The sequence below is a fragment of the Thamnophis elegans genome, chromosome 16, assembly GCF_009769535.1.
Source record: "Thamnophis elegans isolate rThaEle1 chromosome 16, rThaEle1.pri, whole genome shotgun sequence".
Taxonomy (NCBI): domain Eukaryota; kingdom Metazoa; phylum Chordata; class Lepidosauria; order Squamata; family Colubridae; genus Thamnophis; species Thamnophis elegans.
Window position 1 is genome coordinate 16278184 of NC_045556.1, and position 20844 is coordinate 16299027.

Consider the following 20844-nt stretch of genomic DNA (forward strand, 5'->3'; position numbering starts at 1 on the left):
AGCAGATTAGTTCCTGTGCAAAGCAAATTTAGTATGTATCTGGTGAAAATTCCGTTAGTTGGCAGGGTTAAGACACCAGTAATAAAATAAGTGGATTGTGACACCCAAGTTGCTAGAGTTGTAATGCCATGGAGATGCAGATTAAAAGGAATCGTGATTGATTCTTGAATCAACCATCGTTGATTCTCCATTCTCTATCAAATGGTGAAATAAACCTGTTTTACTTTTTTCTGATTTTTTTAAAAGCTAGTCATGATAAACCAAATATCAGGGCCTGGATTTGTTCTGTCAGTGGTATTATGAAAGTAACTTTTGATCTGCCTCTTGGGACAATATCTAATTGGTAGAGCACCCAGGAACTGAAATATCTGTCCTTGAAGCCCCTTGCTACTTGGTCAGAAGTGGTGTACTATTTCTACAAATGTGAATATCATGAGAGACATCTTGGTGTTAAAATCTAAGGAAATCAAGAGACCGCTATGCTTTGAGTCTAGATGGGCTTGTTGCTGTTGTTAGTTGCGAAGTTGTGTCCGACCCACTGCGACCCGATGGACAACGTTCCTGCAGGCCTTCCTGTTGTCTACTAACCCCCAGAGTCCATTTAACGTACGCCGACTACTTCAGTGACTCCATCCAGCCACCTCGTTATCCCCTTCTTCTTTTGCCCTCCATCGTTCCCAGCATGAGGCTCTTCTCCAGTGAGTCCTTCTTTTTCATTAGGTGGCCAAAGTATTTGAATTTCATCTTCAGGATCTGGCCATCTAAAGAGCAGTCAGGGTTAATGCCCTCTAGGACTGACCATTTGGATCGCCTTGCAGTCCAAGGGACTCGCAGGAGTCTTCTCCAGCACCAGAGTTCAAAGGCCTCCATTCTTTGGCGCTCAGCCTTTCTTATAGTCCAACTTTCAAAGCCATCCATTGCAACTGGAAAAACCATAGCCTTGACTATACGCCCTTTTGCTGGCAGGGTGATGTCTCTGCTTGTTAGTGTGATGTCTAGATTTGCCATGGCTTTCCTCACCAGGGGCAAGCGTCTTTTAATTTCTTGGCTGTTAGGGTATTTTAAATATGCATTTCTGCTATGAGATTGACGGGATCTAGGGATCGCGTGCAATACAGGTAGCCCTCGACTTATGTCCATAACTCAGCCCGAAATTTATGTTGCTCAGTGGTTAAGTGAGCTTTGGCCCATTTACGACCTTTCTTGCCACAGTGGTTAAGTGAATCATTGCAGCGGGATAAGTGAGTTATCCGGTTGATCCAGTCAGTCGATCCTGCACACTCAGTTATAGAGAAGTTCAAAGCATACTCGGCTTATTTATATTTTCATATCTAGGTAGTCTTTGACTTGCAACACTTCATTTAGTGACTGTTAAAGCGGCACGGGAAAAAAGTGACGACTTTCCCAGTTATGACCTTTCCAGCATCCCCATGGTCATGTGACTAAAATTCAGATGCTTGGCAACTGGCTCCTATCCTATGACTGTTGCTGTGTCCCGAAGTCACGTGATTCCCTTTTGCGACCTTCTGACAAGCAAAGTCAACGGGGGAAGCCCGATTCACTTTTAACAACTGCCTTACTGGTTATCAACTGCAGTGATTCACTTAACAACTAGGGCAAGAAATGTTATAAAACAGGGCAAAATTTGTTTAACAAATGCCTCGCTTACAAATTTTGAGCTCCATTGGGGTCATAAGCCAAGGACTATTAGGTGTATGTATGTGTGTGGGAAATAGATATAAGATAGATGGATGGATAGAGGATGGATGGATGGATGGATGGGTAGATATAGATAGATAATATAATGGATGGATAGGTAGATGATAGATGGACGGATGGATGGATAGATAGATAATGGATGATTAGGTATATAGATAAGTAGAGATATATAGAAAGAAAGATGGATATATATATATATATATATATATATATATATATATATATATATATATATATATATACACATACATACACACACACACACACACACACACACACACACACATATATATATATATATATAATCTCCCTTTATCAGCACAAATTCAACACATACATACATACATACATACATACATACATACATACATACATACATATATATTTAAAGTCACAACCCCTGGTATGCCCAAATATGGGAGGAAGGTCACTACTTCCATTCTCTGTCCTTCGGCTCATCACAAGACTTTATTTATCAGCACAAATATAACATATATATATATATATATCGTGTTTTTGCGTGCGTGTATCCACATATGTATTAAAAATGCATTTTGATATGCACGTATTGAGCTGCATCTTATATAAAAACGGGCCACTGCACTGCGTGCACAAAACGCGTCTCAACTTGCTTGCAAGTTTTGCAAACGGGAGATAAATTTCCTCTTCCTTTGCGTTGTTTATAAACTTAAAGCGATCCCAGCCAAACTCCGCCCTCCCCCTCGCAAAGCGCCTGTCAGATTCCTTTCTGCCCGCCCCGCCTCCCAGGTAGTCCCACCCCCTGAAGAAGCCGGGCTTTCCCTGTTTAGCCTAGTCATCTTAAACTTTCCCCTCCCCTTCCTCCTGATTGGTTGACAACCTTATCCCGCCTCCTCCCCTTCCGATTCGCCTCCGGATTGGCTCGACCTTATCCACCGGCCCTCATTGGGTGACGGGAATTCTGAGGTACGGCGTCGCCATTGGCTGACCGCCGGAGGACTAGGAACCCGGATGTGTCTGCGAAGATCCGGCTTGTCGGCGGGATCATGACGGGTAACGTGGCCCCGGACCCCCAGGGCCCCCCCGCGGGACAGGAAGGCGCCCAGTTCTTCCTCCAAGCAGGTGAGAGGAAACCGGCGTGGGGTTGTTCCCTTCGGGGCATCCATGGGAGGAGTTCCCGAACCTAGGGCTTTAAAAGATAATATAAAATCGAGCCTCCATGTTCAGGAGCAGTATATCGTTCCTACGCATACGAACAGGGAAAGAGCGGGCTGTCTGGTTGCGCCTTTAACACCTTTCACAGAGATGGAGGAATTCTAGTCTCTGGCGGAACTCTGGGGGTGGGTTCCCCTCTCCCCAGAGAGGACTGTCGGGACTACAGTTCCCATCATTCCCGGCTGCGTGGGATTCGAGCTTTGGAAGCGAACGTCATAAATGGATGCAGGAGGAGAAGGAGGAGGGCTTGATGACGTCCGCCTTGCTTGCAGAGAGGAAGCGTGATGATAACGATAAGTGTAATAACAGCAACAACCCCAGTGATACCCATTGTCATCAGGGCACTTTGCACCATGTACCAAGAATTTTACAAAACACATAAACAGTTTGCAGCTTGCTGCAATAAACACCAGCGGAACTGCAAAAAACTGCACTACTCAGAACATCATATATTTTAAGAAGGTATATCCTCTGACGTTACCTTACCAGTTCCTAGGTCCTTGGTTAGGACGTGAGCTGTTGAGCTGCCAACCAGCCCTAAAGGCTTTGAATCTCACCAAAGATTAAATAATAACAATGACAACAATAATAAAATCATCTCACCAAAGATTAACCTAATGATAATAATAGTTTAATAATGAATAAAGCATAATAATAATTGTAAATGACAGTGCAAAGAAAGAGGGAGGAGGGTGAAAACTGGAATGCTTGCTCTCAAAGGAGGGTGTTATGCATGAAGGAAGAGCCTTGAAATGGCACGAAAGGAAAGAGAAATACAACAAAGATGATAAGGGGTGCCTGCAGGCTAAATAAATAGTCAAGGTTATGTTTTTCCAAATTGCAATGTATGGCTGTGAAAATTGGACCATAAGAAAGGCTGAGCACCAAAAAATTGAGGCCTCTGAACTCTGGTGCTGGAAAAAAACTCCTGCGAGTCCCTTGGACTGCAAGGCAATCAAACTGGTCAGTCCTAGAGGAGATCAACCCTGACTGCTCTTTAGAAGGGCAGATCCTGAAGAGGAAACTCAAATACTTTGGCCACCTAATGAGAAGAAAAGACTCCCTGGAGAAGAGCCTAATGCTGGGAATGATTGAGGGCAAAAGAAGAAGGGGATGACATAGAAGGAGGTGGCTGGATGGAGTTACTGAAACAGTTAGTGTGAGCTTAAATGGACTCCAGAGGATGATAGAGGACAGGTAGGCCTGGAGGAATGGTGTCCATGGAGTCGCGATGTGTCGTACAGGACTTTGTAATTAACAACAAAGTCTAAGGAAGAGAAGGACTCAGGGTGATAGCAGTCTTCCAGTCTTTTAAAATAGAATAGAGCTGCAAGGGACCTTGGAGCTCTTCTAGTCCAGCCCCCTGCTCAGGCAGGAGAACCTATACCATTTCAGATAAGTAACCTACTAGTCTCTTCTTAAAAACCTCCAGTGATGAAGCACCCACAATTTCTGGAGTCTAGCTGTTCCACTGTTTGTCTTCCCTGTTAGAAAGTTTCTCCTTAATTCCAGGTTGCTTCTCTCTTTGATTAGTTTCCAACCATTGTTTCTTGTCCAGTGCTTTGGAAAATAAGTTGACCCCCTCTTTGTGTCAGCCCCTCAAATACTGGAATACTGCTATCAAGTCACCCCTAATTATCATTTTCTTCCCCAGATAGTCTTCCTCAGATAGAAAGCCCATACAGAGAATTTTAAGGGCAATGGAGAAGATTATAGGAAGCTTTGAGCTCTAAGCATATGGCGATATGCTTAGATTATAAGCAGCATCATTCAGGATATTGCTTATAATCGCCATATGTTTAGAGCTCGAAGCATTGTTAGAGACCCCACCCACCCACTCTACAGACTGTTTCTGTTGCTCCCCTCTGGGAGGAGGCTTCAAAGTATTTACAGCAGGAATACTTAGTTCTATAACAGGTTTGTTCCCTAAGCCATCCATCTGATAAATTTAAAAGATTTGTTTTTCTTGCCACATGCATGCATACATCCAAAATTAGACTGTGTTGTTTCCCTGTGTCATATAATATATGTGAGTATATGCATGTTTTTATTTATTGGTCATGTTTATGTAGTGTATACTGGAGGTGAGAGCTGCATGCAATGAAATTTCATTTTAATATATGCTGATTAGTGTACATTTGAAGTGACAAGTTATTCTAAGTCCAGTATTTGAGGGGCTGCCACAAAAAAGAGAGGCTCATCATATTTTTCAATACTTGAGGACAGGATAAGAAGTAAACAGATGGAAACTCATCAAGAAGAGAGCTAACCTAGAACTAAGGAAGAATTTCCTGACAGTGAGAACAATTAATCAGGGAAATGACTTGACTGTGGGTGCTCCAACACTGCAGGCTTTTAAAAAGAGATTGGATAGCCATATGTGAGGAATAGGTGTAGGGTTTCTCCTTGAGTGCACTAGAAGGTTGGACTAGGCGACCTCCAAGGTCCCTTCCAAATCTACGTTTCTCTATTTCTATGTTTGAAAAACAGGAAAGTATTTCTGGGGGGGTCTTAGTTTCCACTACATTTCTCATTTTTCCAAACTAGCCTGCTGAAATGGAGGGAGTAGAAAAGTGCAGTACTGCAGGCTACTTCTGCTGACTGCCAGCGGCCTGCAATTTGGCAGTTAGAATCTCACCAGGCTCAAGGTTGATTCAGCCTTCCATCCTTCCGAGGTGGGTCAAATGAGGACCCAGATTGTTGGGGGAAAGAGGCTGACTCTGTACACCGCTTAGAGAGGGCTGTAAAAGGACTATGAAATGGTATATAAGTCTTAAGTGCTATTGCAATTGCAGATTAGCTCTGCCCACAGCCAGGAGTTTGATCCTGACTGGCTCAAGGTTGATTCAGCCTTCCATCCTTCCGAGATGGGAAAAATGAGGACCCAGATTGTTGGGGGGGGCAAGCGGCTGACTCTGTACACCGCTTAGAGAGGGCTGTAAAAGGACTATGAAGCGATATATAAGTCTATGTGCTATTGCTATATCTGGATTGAAATGTTGGGAATTAAGATTATGATTTTTTTTTAAATGCTGACTCTTGGAATTTTTGCTACTTATGTTTCCCTTGGGTGTATCATTTTTAATTGTTTCCTTTCTTAGTTTTCTTGTTGCATGTATGTTTTTGCTCTTTGAGGAAAATGTTTTTTGAAAAGTGGAAAAGGAATGGTTACTCTAATAGTTACCACTGAGACCAGAGTTTCATAGTTTCATTTACAAAATGAAACAACATCCAAATAAAATTGTCCTTTGTAAATACAAAAAAAGAAAAAGAGAATCATTTCTGGAACTGAAAGTCAGCTGCACCTGCAAAGGATGAGCCAAAATTTGCTGTGTTGTAATAGCAATGGGGGCAGCTGGCTATACATGATAAATTACTAGATAACTGACGGCATAGATGCGTTGAATAATGTTTTTGTATTTTTATTCCGTCCTTTGTTAGCTTAACACAGCCAGGATAGATAAATATCAATGATTTTTTTAAAAAAAAAACACCACCCACAAATTGCATGAGGATGTCTGTTCTGCAATATTAGGACTGTTCGTGGGTGAATTGTGGGACAGAGATGATAGCTGCTCTTTAAAAATCATGATTTAAATCAAGTTGATTTAAATCAAGCCTTTTTACTAGTGATTTAAATCAAATCCACCCAGAACGCAGCTATATTTTTTCACTGCCATGTTACTGTTGCAACAGACCAAATCCCAAATTGTTCTTGTCTGTATCCAAATACAAATTCTTGCCTTCTTCTTCTCTTCCAGTAAATTCATTGTTCTCAGACTATGGCTGGTACATCCTCTTCGCTCTTATTGCCGTTTATCTGCTCGTACAAAAACTCTCCAAAAATCTTCAAGGCACTAAAGGATCCAGTGTGCCCATAACAGCTATAGGTCAGTGGTGAAATTCAAACATTTCTGCTACCGGTTCTGTGGGTGCAGCTTGGTGGGCATAGCTTTGTGGTCATGTGACCAGGTGGGTGTGGCTGCACAACTGACTCACACACAATGTAGAAGCAGCTGGACTTTGCACAAAACGGCCCCTGCAACAAGCAGGAACCTCACAGACAATCAGGCACAGCTGATTTTCACACAGCTGATCATCGGAACTTTTAAAAACTTTTTAAAGCATTATTTTATTACCGGTTCAGGCAAACGGTAGCATTTTTTACTACCAGTTCGGTTGAAGTGGCCCAAACTAGTAGTATTTCACCTCTGATATAGGTGTGTATGAATAATACTCTCAACTGACTTTCTCTCTATGTCTGCACAACTTTAGATCTTTATGCATTAGATCAGGGTACATTTATTATTGCCAGTGCTAAAAAAATGTGGTATTATTATCAAGATGAGTTTCTCTTCTTGAACAGAGTAGGTAAGCCTATGAAAACTGGGAAGATGATATTAACTCCTCCCTGTAGGTTTCCATGTAGAATCTCCTCGGAGCATTTAATTTATTCTGCAAAACTGCAATAAAATTGCAGCAATTGCGTGTTCGTATTATGCTATTTATCTGCCACTCTTGCTAATAGATAATGTGATCATCATCTTCACAGAAATAAGGATGAGGTATCCCTCTTATTTTATTTTATTGTCATTGCACATCGTACAATGAAATTAAATGCCATCTAGAGTGTACATTATAGCTATAAAAATAAAAACACAAGCACACATCCTTCACATGCTATATAATTGAAATTGAAAACCCGATATTGCATTAATATTGCACTATACAGTAGAATTCAATATAGTTACTGCCCTGGGCTAGAAGCTGTGCAGAAGTAAACTTATATAATGTTCTGGGTCAGCCAGTCCTGCTTATCCCTTCCATTTTGATAAGATAGACTTTCAGATTAAACATGTCCCCCCCACCCCCCGAAACTTAGCTTTCTTCAGTTCTTCCTGTTTTGGTTTAGCTTATTTGTCTAAGAGGGCTAAGGATAACAGGAATGGTTAACAACTTCCTGGTGGAATTATTCTGGTGAATAATTTTAAGACAGATAGAAGAGATTAACTCCTAAGCAGCAGTGGCAAATTAAATTAAGGCAAGTTTCGGTATCGGAAGAGATGAAAAATCACAAGGCTAGTGCAAATGTATGATTTCTAGCAGACTTTAAGCTTTGGTTAACTCTCTCTTGGGATTGATTCAGAACCAGACGATGTGGTTAAAAGACAAGAAGCTCTCCTAGCTGCCCGAATGAAGATGCAGGAACAATTGAATGCCCAAGCAGAGAAGTTCAAGGAAAAACAGAAAATGGTATGTCTCAGCCAGATGGGTTTGTTTCAGATACTAAAGCAGCTGTTCAGAGAACTGCTACTGCCTGCAGCAACATTATAAGACTGGCAGTTATAAGTGTGCTTTCTATTCCAAAGCACGAGGAAAAAATACAGAAGTTTGATTGGGAGCCTGCACTCCCCCAAAAATGAAAAATCAGTACCGTAAATAGAATTTTACAGTGCAATTTGAGATCTTTGCTCTAAAGAGCTAATTTAGAATTTGGCACCGGAGTTTCTATTCTGTTGCGCTCGGGCACAAGCCACTCACTGTGATGAATTGGATTCACATGTTGCACTAAACCAGAGGTCTTCAAATTTGGCAACTTTAAGACTTGTGGACTTCAACTGCCAGAATTCCCCAGCCAGCTATAGCTATAGAATTCTGAGAGTTGAAGTTCACAAGTCTTAAAGTTGCCAAGTTTGGGGACCCCTGCACTAAATCATGCATTAAACCAACTGGTGCGGTGGCAGATATTTCTCTCTCTCAGGCACAATAAGGATATATCTGCTGAACAAAACTCACATTGGCAACAGGAAGGGCATCTGGCCATTAAACACTTGGCTAGCTCCATTCACCTGCCCAGACTCCAACCCGCAAGGGATTATGGAGTCGTTAAAAGAAAGATGATTAAACCACGCAACGGCTTATTTGCTTGATGGTCTGGTGCAGTATGTGATGGTGGAATGTAAAATAGACATAGTGGCTTAGTGTGGTGTGTTACTCTGGTTTGTCCATCAGAGTTGGTAAAGTAAACCATAACTTAATATAATATGTGAACCTGGTCAATTTGGATCGCTTGGCTGTAGCCTAATGGCTTGAAATGTTCAGAAAACATTGTGGGCCTGAAACACCGCACTGTGTATATTATTTCCCTTCTACAGAGCTGGAATAGCTGAAGTTTGCAAACCTGGAGGAAATTAGCTAGCTATAAATCTAAATCTGCTAAGAGAGGTGGAAAAATGAAAAGTGAACTGCACTCTCTCTTAATTTCACCATGCTATCTCAGCAATCGTCCAAATTGTCCTCTTCCATTCCAAATAACTTGTTTAGTTAACCTGGCCATGAAAGTAGCTTCCTGTGACATCAGTATCACCTGGTTTGCTTATTCCTTTCTCTTCACATTAGAGAGAAAAGATGCTGTAAAATCTATTCTGGTTTAAGGATTTCTCCAGGACCAAACACTGAAAATTCTTTTTATAGCTGCAAAAATGTTAATTTTGATAGAACATTTTAATGACCTTTCAAACTACTTCGCTTGCCTCATTGGAGGCTTTTTCCTGAAAAAAAGCAACTCTTGTAAATAGAAGAGAAGAATAGAGTAGAATAGAATTCTTTATTGGCCAAGTGTGATTGGACACCCAAGGAATTTATCTTTGGAACAGGTGTACTTCTGCATAGAGAATTTAATTCTCATCTCCTGATGCTAATTCTTTTCATTTTGGTCTGCCTCCATCAAGCCTGCTCATTGGATACCATACTCCCCAACTTTGTGTTTTCAAGATAATGTTGGACTTCAGCTCCAGTGATTCCCTTTAGTTTACACCGGCTGGCATTATCAGAGTTGAAGTCTATCATATTTGAGGAGACCAAATGGGGAAAGCCATAGGGAGATGTCCACTACTTCCCTTCTTTCTGCAGTCTTTCTATTTTTGATTTGGGAAGCCTGTATACAGCCTGGAGGGGCGCTCCAATTCTGCGATTCGGTGGAAAGATCATTTCATTCTAATCTTCTTCATGCACCTTTTGCTCTTCAGCTCGAAGAGGAGAAGAGAAAGCAAAAGATAGCCATGTGGGAAAGCATGCAGGAAGGGAAAAGCTACAAGGCGACTCTCCAACACAACCAGGTTGGTCTCTTCTGCTGAGAACAGTTCGGATTTGAAAAGATGAGCTGGAATCTTGGGGTCTGAATGAGTTTTTCCACTAAATTTCAGGAACCCACGCCTGAAGCCTCCACATCGACAACTGTTGTAAAGCCAAAACCCAACAAAAAGCCCTTACGAGGGGAGGGTAAGTTCTGAACCAAGAATTATGTGTGTCTGTCTGTCTGTTCTTCTGTTCTTCTGTCTAATAATAAGTGATCTTGGAAAGTGGATCACTTTTCAGCATGGCACTCTTTCCTTCCTTCCATCGCGCTCTGCATCTCATGGTTTTGGAAACCTGACTATAAAACTCTTACGATCTGGCTGTCCCTCCAGAAAATTTTGGGTTTTTCTTCCGTAGTGTGCTGATTCTATTGTTCCTGAGTCAGTTGTTTATTTATTTATTTTATTACTGCAGGTTCTCTTTTGTTATCGGGCCACTAAGTTTTGTGTGTCCCTACTTGTGATTCAATCACACATTCAAATCCTGGTTAGCGTGAAGATGTTGACAAGGCACACTGGGAAGTTTGGTTAATCAACATCTGGAGCACCACAAATGGTTCCAAATCTTTTGTGTATCTTGTTGGAGAATGTTGGTGCTTCGCAGTGTCCCTTTTGGTTTAATACATGCTGTTGACCTCTTTCACAGAGCTGGCCTTACTCTTAGGTGATCCTGGGTATGCACTTGGTGGATCTGCGTTTGCTTCCTAGTGGAGACATAGAAAGTAAAATCCTTACAGTGTAAAGATATAAAAAGATGGTTCTGTCTTAAAGATCATTGGAATTACTCAATCATCTTGCAGAAATCAATTTGATGCTGTGATCTGAATGGAGCCAGTGCATTTTTAAAAAAAATATTCAGAGCATTGATGAAAATCCAATTCAAACCATTGGTGATTCCAAAAAGAAACATCATAAGTAGCACAGCCACTTGTTTAATCTAAATAAAGACTACTTCATATATTCACATCTTTCTCTGTTATCCACTTTTGAATGATGTTCTGATTTTCCCCCAGATCTGTATCTTTTTAGATCCTATAGTCTATATTGTTGACAACATTTCTTGTTGATAAAAATTGCTTAATTACTGCATATATCTGATAGTATTTTTAACACAGGCATGAGCAAATCCTGTATACATGATCCGTATTTATTTATATATCTCTGTCCTTTGAAGAAAGAATTCCTTAGTAGATTAAACTTTTTTTCCATTGCATGGTGTTACAATAGAATTAGCTGGTGTGTATCTTTCTAAATAGCCTATTGTTCTGACCGAGGCTTCCCAAGAGTATGGAGCAAAGTCTTTGTCCCGACAAAAAACCCTTTTATTAATGCACTGTGAATTCTGCTTATTCACATCCAGCAAAGTCTTTCAAGGGAGGATTTACAGTCACAGACCTTATCTGGCTTGAAGAGCTTGGAAAGCCGATATCTGCAAAACTTGGCAAGGAGTCTCGGAGAGTCACGAACCAATTAAGCAAACTAATTGTCTCCTGCAAACTCCACTCCCCCTTCGCTCCTCTTTTATTTCCTCTGGGAGGGGCCGTTCATCCTCCACCTATGGCCTTACTCCCAAGTCGACCCCTGTTCTTTAGCTCTTCCCTTCGTCTGGCAACTCTGTGCATGCGCACACTGGGAACAGGCTCCAGCTGTTCTTCTGCCTCACTGAGGTCTGACTCTGAAGGCAGCTGATATCTGTCGGATGGCCTTAGCCCCCTCTCTGCCTCCAACACAGAGCCCTCATCAGAACCTTCCCCAGACTCCAGGACTGGCCCATGTTCCTCCCCAACCTCCTCACTGTCTGAATCTGCCACCAGCTCCGCTAGCTGCTGGCGGGCCACAACACTTTTCTGATGTGGGATTTCCACTTACCATTAAAATCAATCAGTCAAAGAATTTACTTATAAAACTTGCCAAAAGAGGACTAAACCAGATCAAACATGTTAGACATACAGACATTCAGTACTAATGAGAATTGAAAGAGAAAGCATTGATTTTACTTTTAAAGTGGTAGACAGATTCTATTTCTTGCAAACGTTTGCGAGCCGTTTGTGTACATCCAGGTTTTCATGCAGTCAGTTATTATTTTGATCTGTGTAAGGTTTCTTAGCATATAGATGCCAGATTTCTCCATCTACACAGGATTATTTCTCTTAAGAAAGTTTTCTTTTCTTTTGCCTTGTTGCTCTTATGCTGGTTTTGAAGAAGTCCAGATTTCCCTTCGATGTCGCTTTGATGTATGTCCTTCCTTACCTGCCTGTCCCCTGTGGAAAACCATGTGATGAAGTTCCTCTTTCTTCTCCCAGGTTATAACCCCTTGTCTGGAGAAGGTGGTGGGACTTGTTCGTGGAGACCAGGACGCAAAGGCCCTTCCTCGGGTGGATGAGGCTAATTCTCCCGGTGTCTTCCTTGGACACCGGAGGGCATTAACTCTACCTCGCAACCAGTGGCTGTCTGTGGGTTGCTTGCTGTAGGGAGTTTGGAGAGAAAGGGCAAGAAAGAAGATCGGTGATTTTTTTTTTAATATAAATGTGCCATGCCCATCTGTGAATTTTAGAGTTTTTTCTCTGGAGTTTTTGTTCCCACCAAGTCATGGAAACCGATGCAACTGAAGTTCGCCGCTTGTTCTCTGTAGCAACCCACCTTGGATGACGTGGCTCTTCTAAAGGGTGACAACACCACGAGGGCAACTGAGATTAGCAACCACTGAGCGGGGCAGTTCTTGCCATACTCTTTTTTTTTTTTTTAATCATTTCCGCTTTGTATAACAAAGAGACTGTACATAGCATTGGCAAGAGGTCTGTTTCTTTAGCTTTCTTTTTCTATAGAGAAAATGATGCGCTCTAGTTTAATAAACAAGTCTTAAGGCTGCAGTCTTGTATGCGTTTAAATGGAACCGTTTGAAGAAATGTTCATCTGGGTTCAGTGGGGGAAAAGACACCGGATTCATGTAAGTTGCTTGGAAAGAAGGTTTCAATGGACAGGACCACATGGTTTGGAGGTCCCGGGGGGGGAAAGATGTTGAACATCCCTTGAAGAAGAAGAAACAAGGGCCGAGATGCTAAGAGTCCTTGGGCTTTATGCCCTCTCTGGGCTCCACTTTATGAGCTTCCTGTTCCTGTGTAAGAAATGCATTCTGATTGGTTGTCAGACTCCCAGGGGGCGGGGGTCTTAGCTAACTTTGTAGGCTGTCTGTGTCCCAGGCTTGCTTGAGCCTTTGCTGGCTGATGTAATCTTCCCAAGTGCCATGTGGTGAGATGGGTAGAGGGCTAATCCTACCTTTGTGGAATCCTGGGTGAGGGCATTTCTCTATGAATAGAAATAGCTATCTCTTTATCTCTTAAGGACATCTGCTGTGGGCTATTGAGGAAGGTGGGGGCTATTAAGAGTGAATTTGCTTCCTGCTTTAAAAACATGTTTCTTCACTTCTCATTTAGGGAAATGTAACACTCTGCCTTTTCAATATTTCCTAGGACATTTCATTTTTCTAGGAGAGGGGTGGGTGCTAACTTCTTTCAGAACCAAACCTTGCCTGAACATGGATGGGAGAGGCTGGTTGGGTGCGTAAGGGTTTCTGTTCTAAACCAGGTTAAATGCATTTATCTAATCCAATTTATAAACAACCTGGGGCACCACAGTAACACTAAGTGATGTATATAGGTCGTCCTAAACTTACGGCTATTCATTCAATGCCTCTTCAAAGTTACAACACTGAAAAAAGTGACTTATGACCAGTCCTCACCCTTATGACCGCTGCAACATCTTTTCAATCATGTTAAAAAGGACTTTTTTTTTGCGAAATGTAAGTCTGTTACAGGTTAGACCAGACTAAAATAGAATAAGATTGCGATAGAAGGGCATCCTAGCAAAACATTGGTAACCTTTTCACATACCATTTCTACCTCAGGGCTTGCAAAGTGAATGCTTTCCAGTTCTATCCCGCTACAAGGAACGTTTAAACACATTTTAAGAGGGAAACTGCTTCGCGTATCAAAGAGCTGAGCTGATTTCAATACGTCTTTTATACTTTATTTCTTTACATTGTTTATACAATTCACTTTTAGTTATTGTATGTATCTGACTAAATGACTAGCCAGATATTTGTGTGATTAGATAACCTGAGATAATCGTGACCCGTCAAAAGCGCGTTCCACAAAAGCGCGGTCGACAAAATCGCGTATGTGACGTCATCACAACGCGACGAAAAAGATCGAAAAATTGAAATAAAAATTAAATTACAGCAAGCCGATTCACATAAAGGTAAGGGTTAGGTTAAGGGTTAGGGTTAGGGTTAGGTTAAGGGTTAGGGTTAGGGTTAGAGCGTTAGCGTTACGTTTAGCGTTAGGTTAAGGGTTAGCGTTAGGTTTTTCGTTACGTTAAGGATTAGGTTTAGGGTTAGGTTTAGGGTTAGGTTTGGGGGGGTTAGGGGAAGGTTTTAGCTTTATTTTTACATTTTTTGATCTTTTTCGATCTTTTTCGTCGCGCTGTGATGACGTCACATACGCGCTTTCGTCGACCGCGATTTTGTCGTCCGCGGTTTTGTGGTAGAACCGAGATAATACCATGTTCTTTCCAAAATTGTAAATACACTATATTGCCAAAAGTATTTGCTCACCCATCCACATAATCAGAATCAATTGTGAGCGAATACTTTTGGCAATATAGTGTAAGTTTATCAAGTGATAAGTTCCTGACATACTTAGAACAGTCTTCCAGTGTGTGGAAGGTCTATTTAATTTTGGTTTGAAGAAAATGAAACAAAACACTTTGTGTAAAAGAAATGGCCATTTTCCAGAAGGTTGCTTATCTAACAAATACTTAAGGATTTCTTGACTTTGGCACCCTATATTTTATGTTCCTGATTCTGTCAGTATCGTGAAACACCGGGCAAAGTCTGTATGCCAGATTAATTGTTCATTTTCTTCACAAAAGCTTTTTGTATGTTTCATTGGTCTATAGGATGTGTCTTTTCTCCTTGCGTAATCTTGGTGGCTGATAATCTTATCCAAGTTAGGTCAGGAAGGGTGTATTCCTCTGCCACCAGCAAGCATAAAGGTATTGGTGGTTACCATTGCTTACCAAGTTTGTTTTTCATCCATTTGATCTGTGTGTTTGCCAGTTGTAGCAATCTGTTTTATTTATACCTCAAGTTTACACATCACTCTAAATCACCCTTTGGCCCAAGAGTTCCTTCCAGGATGAGTAATAAGAGTATCTTAAGATGCTGGATTGGAGAAGATTGTGCTAAACAATGGATGATCAAATAAGTTACAATGACTGGGTTCATGTGTCAAAAGAAAACTTGGTGATTTATACTTTGGAATAAGATACGAACTTAGCTCTGAGGAATTTAAAGCTACTTAATGTTCATAAAAGCTTTTGGTCTCATCTGGGCATACTCAGATGAAGTTTAAATACTGAAGAATTAAAATTTGGAATGAGTTGGATGTGATTCAACCCTTAAGGAAGTTATTCTGAAAAATAGCAAGGTGCGAATTTCTTCCTGTTGTTGGTAGCTAAGAATGAAAGATGGCAAAAGTTGGCTTAGTTCACTGTTGGGTGACAGATAATCTTGGAAGCATCTGATAGAACAAAAACCTCCTTTAAGTTTCATCCAAGCTTCCTCCATAGGGCTTTTAGTCCCTGTTGTGTTGCTTATAATGTCCACAAAAATGCAAGATTTGGCTGGGTTCTCTGACAGGATTAATATGTGATTGACAGGTGAACAACGTAGGATAGTTGGACACATTTCAGGTCTTGGATTTGTACTCAAAACTATTTACTGAAGTCTTCAATCCTTCAAGGTGCATAAAAAGTGTGCCAAGGAACAAATAGCCAGAGGGATTTTTCCTTTCAGATGCCGAAAAGATAAATTATTCCGCCATTTGAAATTAAAATGGAAAACCTTAAATTATCTCGTAGATGAATCCAAAGACTATACCATAAATAAGATCAGGAGGAATCTGCTCTAATTCAAGTAAAACACAGAACATAGAATAACAGAATTGGAAAGGACCTTGGAGGTCTTCTAGACCAACCCTCCTGTTGAAGCAGGTGCTCTTATACCATTCCAGACAAATGACTGTCCAGTCTTTTCTTGAAAGCCTCCAGTGATGAAGCACCCACAACTTCTGAAGGCAAGCCATTCCACCGGTAGACCATTAGGAATTTTCTTCTGAGTTTTAGATTGTTTCTCTCCTTGATCAGCTTCCATCCACTGTTTCTTGTCCTTCCTTCTGGTGCCTTGGAAAGCACCTCATCTTTGTGGCAGCACCTCAAATATTGGAACACCACTATCATGTCACCCCCTAGTCCTTCTGTTCACTAGACTAGACATACTGTAGACAAAGTGGCAATTAACGTTGTTATCTCCAGAGAAAATGTAATGAGATCATGTGTAAGAATAAGTAATATAGTTTCAAAGTATCATATTGGAGTCCAGTTATACCGCCCATATTGTTAAAATGATTCTGGCAGCTAAAAAAAAAAAAAGACGGAAATGAGAATCATCTGACAGAAAGTACATAAAATATTGATATAAAGTAGTGAATAAATGGACAGCTGCATTTACAATGTTTCCAAACTTGAAAATATCTAAAACAGGGGTTGGCAATCTGCGGCTATGGAGCTCTTTCATCCCTCTGTTGTGGCTCCCTGTCGCCGGGTCAGCACCACAATTTTGGGAGGTGCTTTTGGTTGGTTGGGGGAGAGAAAGCACAGTGCACCAGGAGGAGACACTGGCAAGGGATGAGTTGTCCAGTCAGCTCCATTATTGATAGGGCTTTCAGCAGAGGTGGGTTCCTACCAGTTCGCACCTATTCGGTAGAACCGGTTCGTCAAATCTACCGAACCGGTGAGAAGAGGTTCCACCAGTGGACCCGGAAAGCAGGCCACACCTACAAAAGAGGTTCCAAATTTTTTTGAAACCCACCACTGGTCCTTGGATATGATTATTCTACACTATCAAGCTCATATTTATAAAACTCAGTGCCTCTGTGAAAGGTAAGGATGACTACTGCGTTTGTGGTGCAATCAGAACATGGCGTGTGTTGAAGTTGTTTTAACGCAAACCAAAGATGCCTTTTAAAAAATTACATCCTATTCTTATGCATGCCAGTGCTGTGTGTGAGGTAATTTAAGGTGGTTCTGACAAGTGTCGTCGGCATCTTCATATCCAGTCACATGGGTGGCAAGCCACTCCCACAAAGGAGGCCACACCCACAGAGTAGGTTCCAACAATTTTTGAAACCCACCACTGGCTTTTGGTTAGCACAGGTAGAAGAAAAAGGACGCTAGGAGGAGACTATGGTGGGGGAACCGGACTTCTAGTCGGCTCCAGAATTGAACAGGGGGCTTCCAGTTAGGACCTTTGTGGCTCTTTGAGTGTTTCAGGTTAGGGTCTGATCTAAGAGATACTCGAAGAAATATTAGGGCACACTGTACAAACTTTGTTAAGATACTGGCAGAAGTTAGCAAGTAGCAATAAGCCAGATTTCAACTTCCAGAGGTAATCTTGTAAAATGTTAGGAGCTGCCGTTGGGCAGATCTGAATGTTTGTAAGTTGTCTTCATCTCTCTCTCTCTTTTCCTCTTTTCCAATACTTTGCATATTTCGCTAAAGGTAGCAAGCATTTCTTCCACATTTTTTTCACCACGCCAACATACATTCTAATATTTACAGTACGTTGCAATTCTACGTCTTTTTTTTTCCATGCTGCAAAATTATTGGAATTTCAAAGGCTTGCCACTTCTTTCAAAAGCTTTAGCTCTTTGAAATAAAAGTTTGGGACTTTCCCCCGCCACTGCTGAAGTCCTTCATTCTTCCAGAGTGAAATATATCTGCAATCTGTCCTTGGCACAAAAGGTTGCGTGAAGCCTCAGGGGGGCAGCATCGGACTGAATTTTGACAAAGTTCAGCACTGCTAAGATGACAAATCTCAGTGAGCAAGAAGCTGATTAATACTTGCCAAAGGACAAGTTTCCAGAGTATATGGAGATTCTTTTCAACATCTGGCCTCAAAGCGGGGCAATCGGAGAAAATTTGGGTGCTGGAAATTTGGAAGGCCCTGCAGGTCTTCTGCCTTGTCCAGGAAAAAAACAACAAACATTGGCTGGGACTGGAAGGAATTGTGACGGGGACAAGATTCCTTCTTGCTGGCTCAGTTTCTCTACTGTGTCCTTTCATTATTTGACTGTATCAAGCTTCTGCTTTTTTTCCCTTTCACTCTAGTGTCTTAATAGGTTTGAAATGGGCGCTTGGAACACCAGTTTCCAAAGGAAAGAATGTACTAGATCTGGTTTTTAGAAGTATGTTTGAAATAAAATATTGGAGGAGGCAAAGAAATCAGAACAGTTTGGCCTTCCCAAGGATTTGGTTGGATCCCTGTGTTTTTATGATAACACATCAACATCTACTTTTTAATCATCTCTCCGCGTGTTTTCTTTCTCTCCCGTCTTCTCTCTTTTCTGGCAATCAAAGAAATCCCGTCTAACAGAGCAATTGATCAACGGAACAGCTTGCCTCCTGGGGTTGTGGGTGTCCCATCCCTGGAGGTTTTCAAAAACAGACTGGGCAGCCATGTAACTGGGATGGTATAAGGCCCCTGCTTTCAGCAGAAGGTTGGACTAGAACAGCAGTCACCAACTGGTGGTGAGAAAATTTTGGTGGTCCACAGAAAAATTTCTTGTAGTTTTTATACGGCATTAAATCAGGGGTCCTCAAACTACGGCCCCTGGGCTGGATACGTGCAATGAATGCTTGTGTTGCTGCAGAGAGTCCCCCCCTTTGGGGTCTTTTTGTGCTTCAGCCTCCTGATGCAGGGCTTTGGGTGAAGGCTGGAGGGAAGTGCCGCTGGTGGCAAAGAGCAGAGGCCTTGTTCCAGTGGGACTGCATCATGGCCTGGAACTGGCTGACCATCTCAGCCCGCTGAGCCTCCAGGAGCCGCTTAAAAGGCTGGGCCTATGTCCAGCTTCCTGATCCACATGGAAAATCTAGATTGGTCCTAAAGGCTCCAGTTAGAATCACAATTCTGTCTCCCAGAGTTCTTAGCCAGCAGATCACGACAGACGGTTGAGGGAAAACAGTTATGGAGGTGGCTCCAAAATTGGACAAATCGGAAATATAGTTTCCTTGCTTTGAGCTTCATGTGTTGTGAAAGCTCAGTCCTTTGCAGTGCACAGCGGTACGCTTATGTGGCAGATCTGGTAATGTGGAGGGAGAAAAGTCACTTTGTGAGTAGATTGTGCAATTGATCTTTGAATAAATACTAAAGGGTACAAATTCTGTTTTTGTAATCAAACTCTACTATGGACTGATATGGAACAGCATTCTTTCAGAGGTCTGGATGGCCTCAACCCTGTTAGCCTTTCATAGATATCTAAATATATTTTCTTCCACATTCTGGGACCAGGTAGTTAGTTGTTGGTGATGTGGTTTTGTCTTGGGTTATGGTTTAATCGTAGCCTTTTGAACTTGAGGACGTGTTAGTTTAATACTCTTTGTAAGCTGCTGCCCAAAATCACCCTTGTTAGAAAGGCAGTTTTATATTCTGTCTAAATAACTAAATAAATATCTTTCTGCATCTGTTTGCCGGCAGGGGACAGTATAAATAGATAAGGAAAGTTCATCCACCCCCACCTCAAAATCCCATTCGGAGGATCAATATAAAAAATGTTTAGATTTGCAGATACTCAGGTGCCCCCCCCCCCCCCCGGTTTGAAATCAGAGAATGTCGTGAAGAATGGAGCATCAGGTAGGGAAAATGGCCAGCTAGTCAAGCCCTTGAAAAGGAACATTCCCTGTTGCTACAAATCTTCCAATAATACAGAGGTGGGTTGCTCCCAGTTCGGGCGAACCGGTAGCAGCGGCGGGAGGCTCCGCCCACCCGCCTGGGTGCTTCTGCGCATGCACAGAAGTGTCACGCGCGCCTGAACTGGTAGTAAAAAGATTGGCAACCCACCACTGCACTAATAATGTTTAGGTTCTGACTGGGTGGGAATGGGGAAAGGAAAAGGAAGGGAAAGGAAAAACAAGGAAAGGAAGAGAGAAGAAAGGGAAGGGAAGGAAAAAAGGAAAAGAAGAGAATAAGGAAAGTTTAACTCACATCCTGTAAAAGCAGGCTTTCAATGAAGTTTGCATTTATGTCCTTTGAAATCCCTCCATTGCCATTTGAAAGGGGAAGCGAACACTAAGAACTTGCAAAATTTGAGGTGTTTGAAGGACAGGCTGCCACGTTGAGCCAATGGTTTCCTTTTTGCTCAACAGGGAGGCGGTCTTTCTTTGAGCCCAACAAAGGGGAGGGGCAAGGGGGTGGGGAGGGGATGTCATCCAGGAGATGGTGATGAATGAAAGTGACCTCTTTTTTAGGGCACCAAAAAAAACAAAAAAACAACCACTTCAGTGAATCAATTTTGATCGAAAAAAAGAAAGCACTTCATCATCCGTTAAGATGACTAAGTATAATAATATTAGACCAGCTTTCCCCAACGGTGTGCTTTCCAAATGGATTGGATTTTCAGCCAAACTGGCTGGGAATTCTGAGAGCAGCGTTTTAGCTGCTTTTGAGGGATTTTTTTTTTTTTTTTTTTAGCAATTTGTGATTTGTATTACAATCAATATCCAATACGGATCTGGTCCCTGTCTGTAGCAGATTAAAAGCTATTTATAATGCACGTGTTCAGTTGGTGTCTCCCCCCCAACATGGGTGCACTGAGCCTGCTTCCTTCCAATTGTCTGCCCCCAAGAAACCTTGCAACTGCGAGCACATCATATGTATTTGTGGCTAATAAAACAATAATTT

The 20844-nt window shown here is 41.8% G+C and overlaps 1 protein-coding gene and 1 long non-coding RNA gene across 2 annotated transcripts; one reads left to right on the top strand and one right to left on the bottom strand.

The window, feature by feature from the left end:
* The first annotated feature begins 2684 nt into the window (after positions 1-2684).
* SELENOS (selenoprotein S) lies at positions 2685-12517 on the top strand. The gene is made up of 6 exons (XM_032233377.1): positions 2685-2820; positions 6675-6803; positions 8060-8166; positions 9942-10031; positions 10119-10194; positions 12353-12517. Exons 1-6 carry the CDS (start codon positions 2745-2747, stop codon positions 12430-12432), a joined length of 558 nt encoding a protein of 185 aa, XP_032089268.1. The 5' UTR covers positions 2685-2744; the 3' UTR covers positions 12433-12517.
* On the bottom strand, positions 10256-20289 carry LOC116519497. The gene is made up of 2 exons (XR_004256653.1): positions 20149-20289; positions 10256-10753 (listed from the first exon to the last, which is right to left on the bottom strand). It is a non-coding gene; the product is annotated as an uncharacterized LOC116519497 (long non-coding RNA).
* Between the last annotated feature and the right edge of the window lie 555 nt (positions 20290-20844).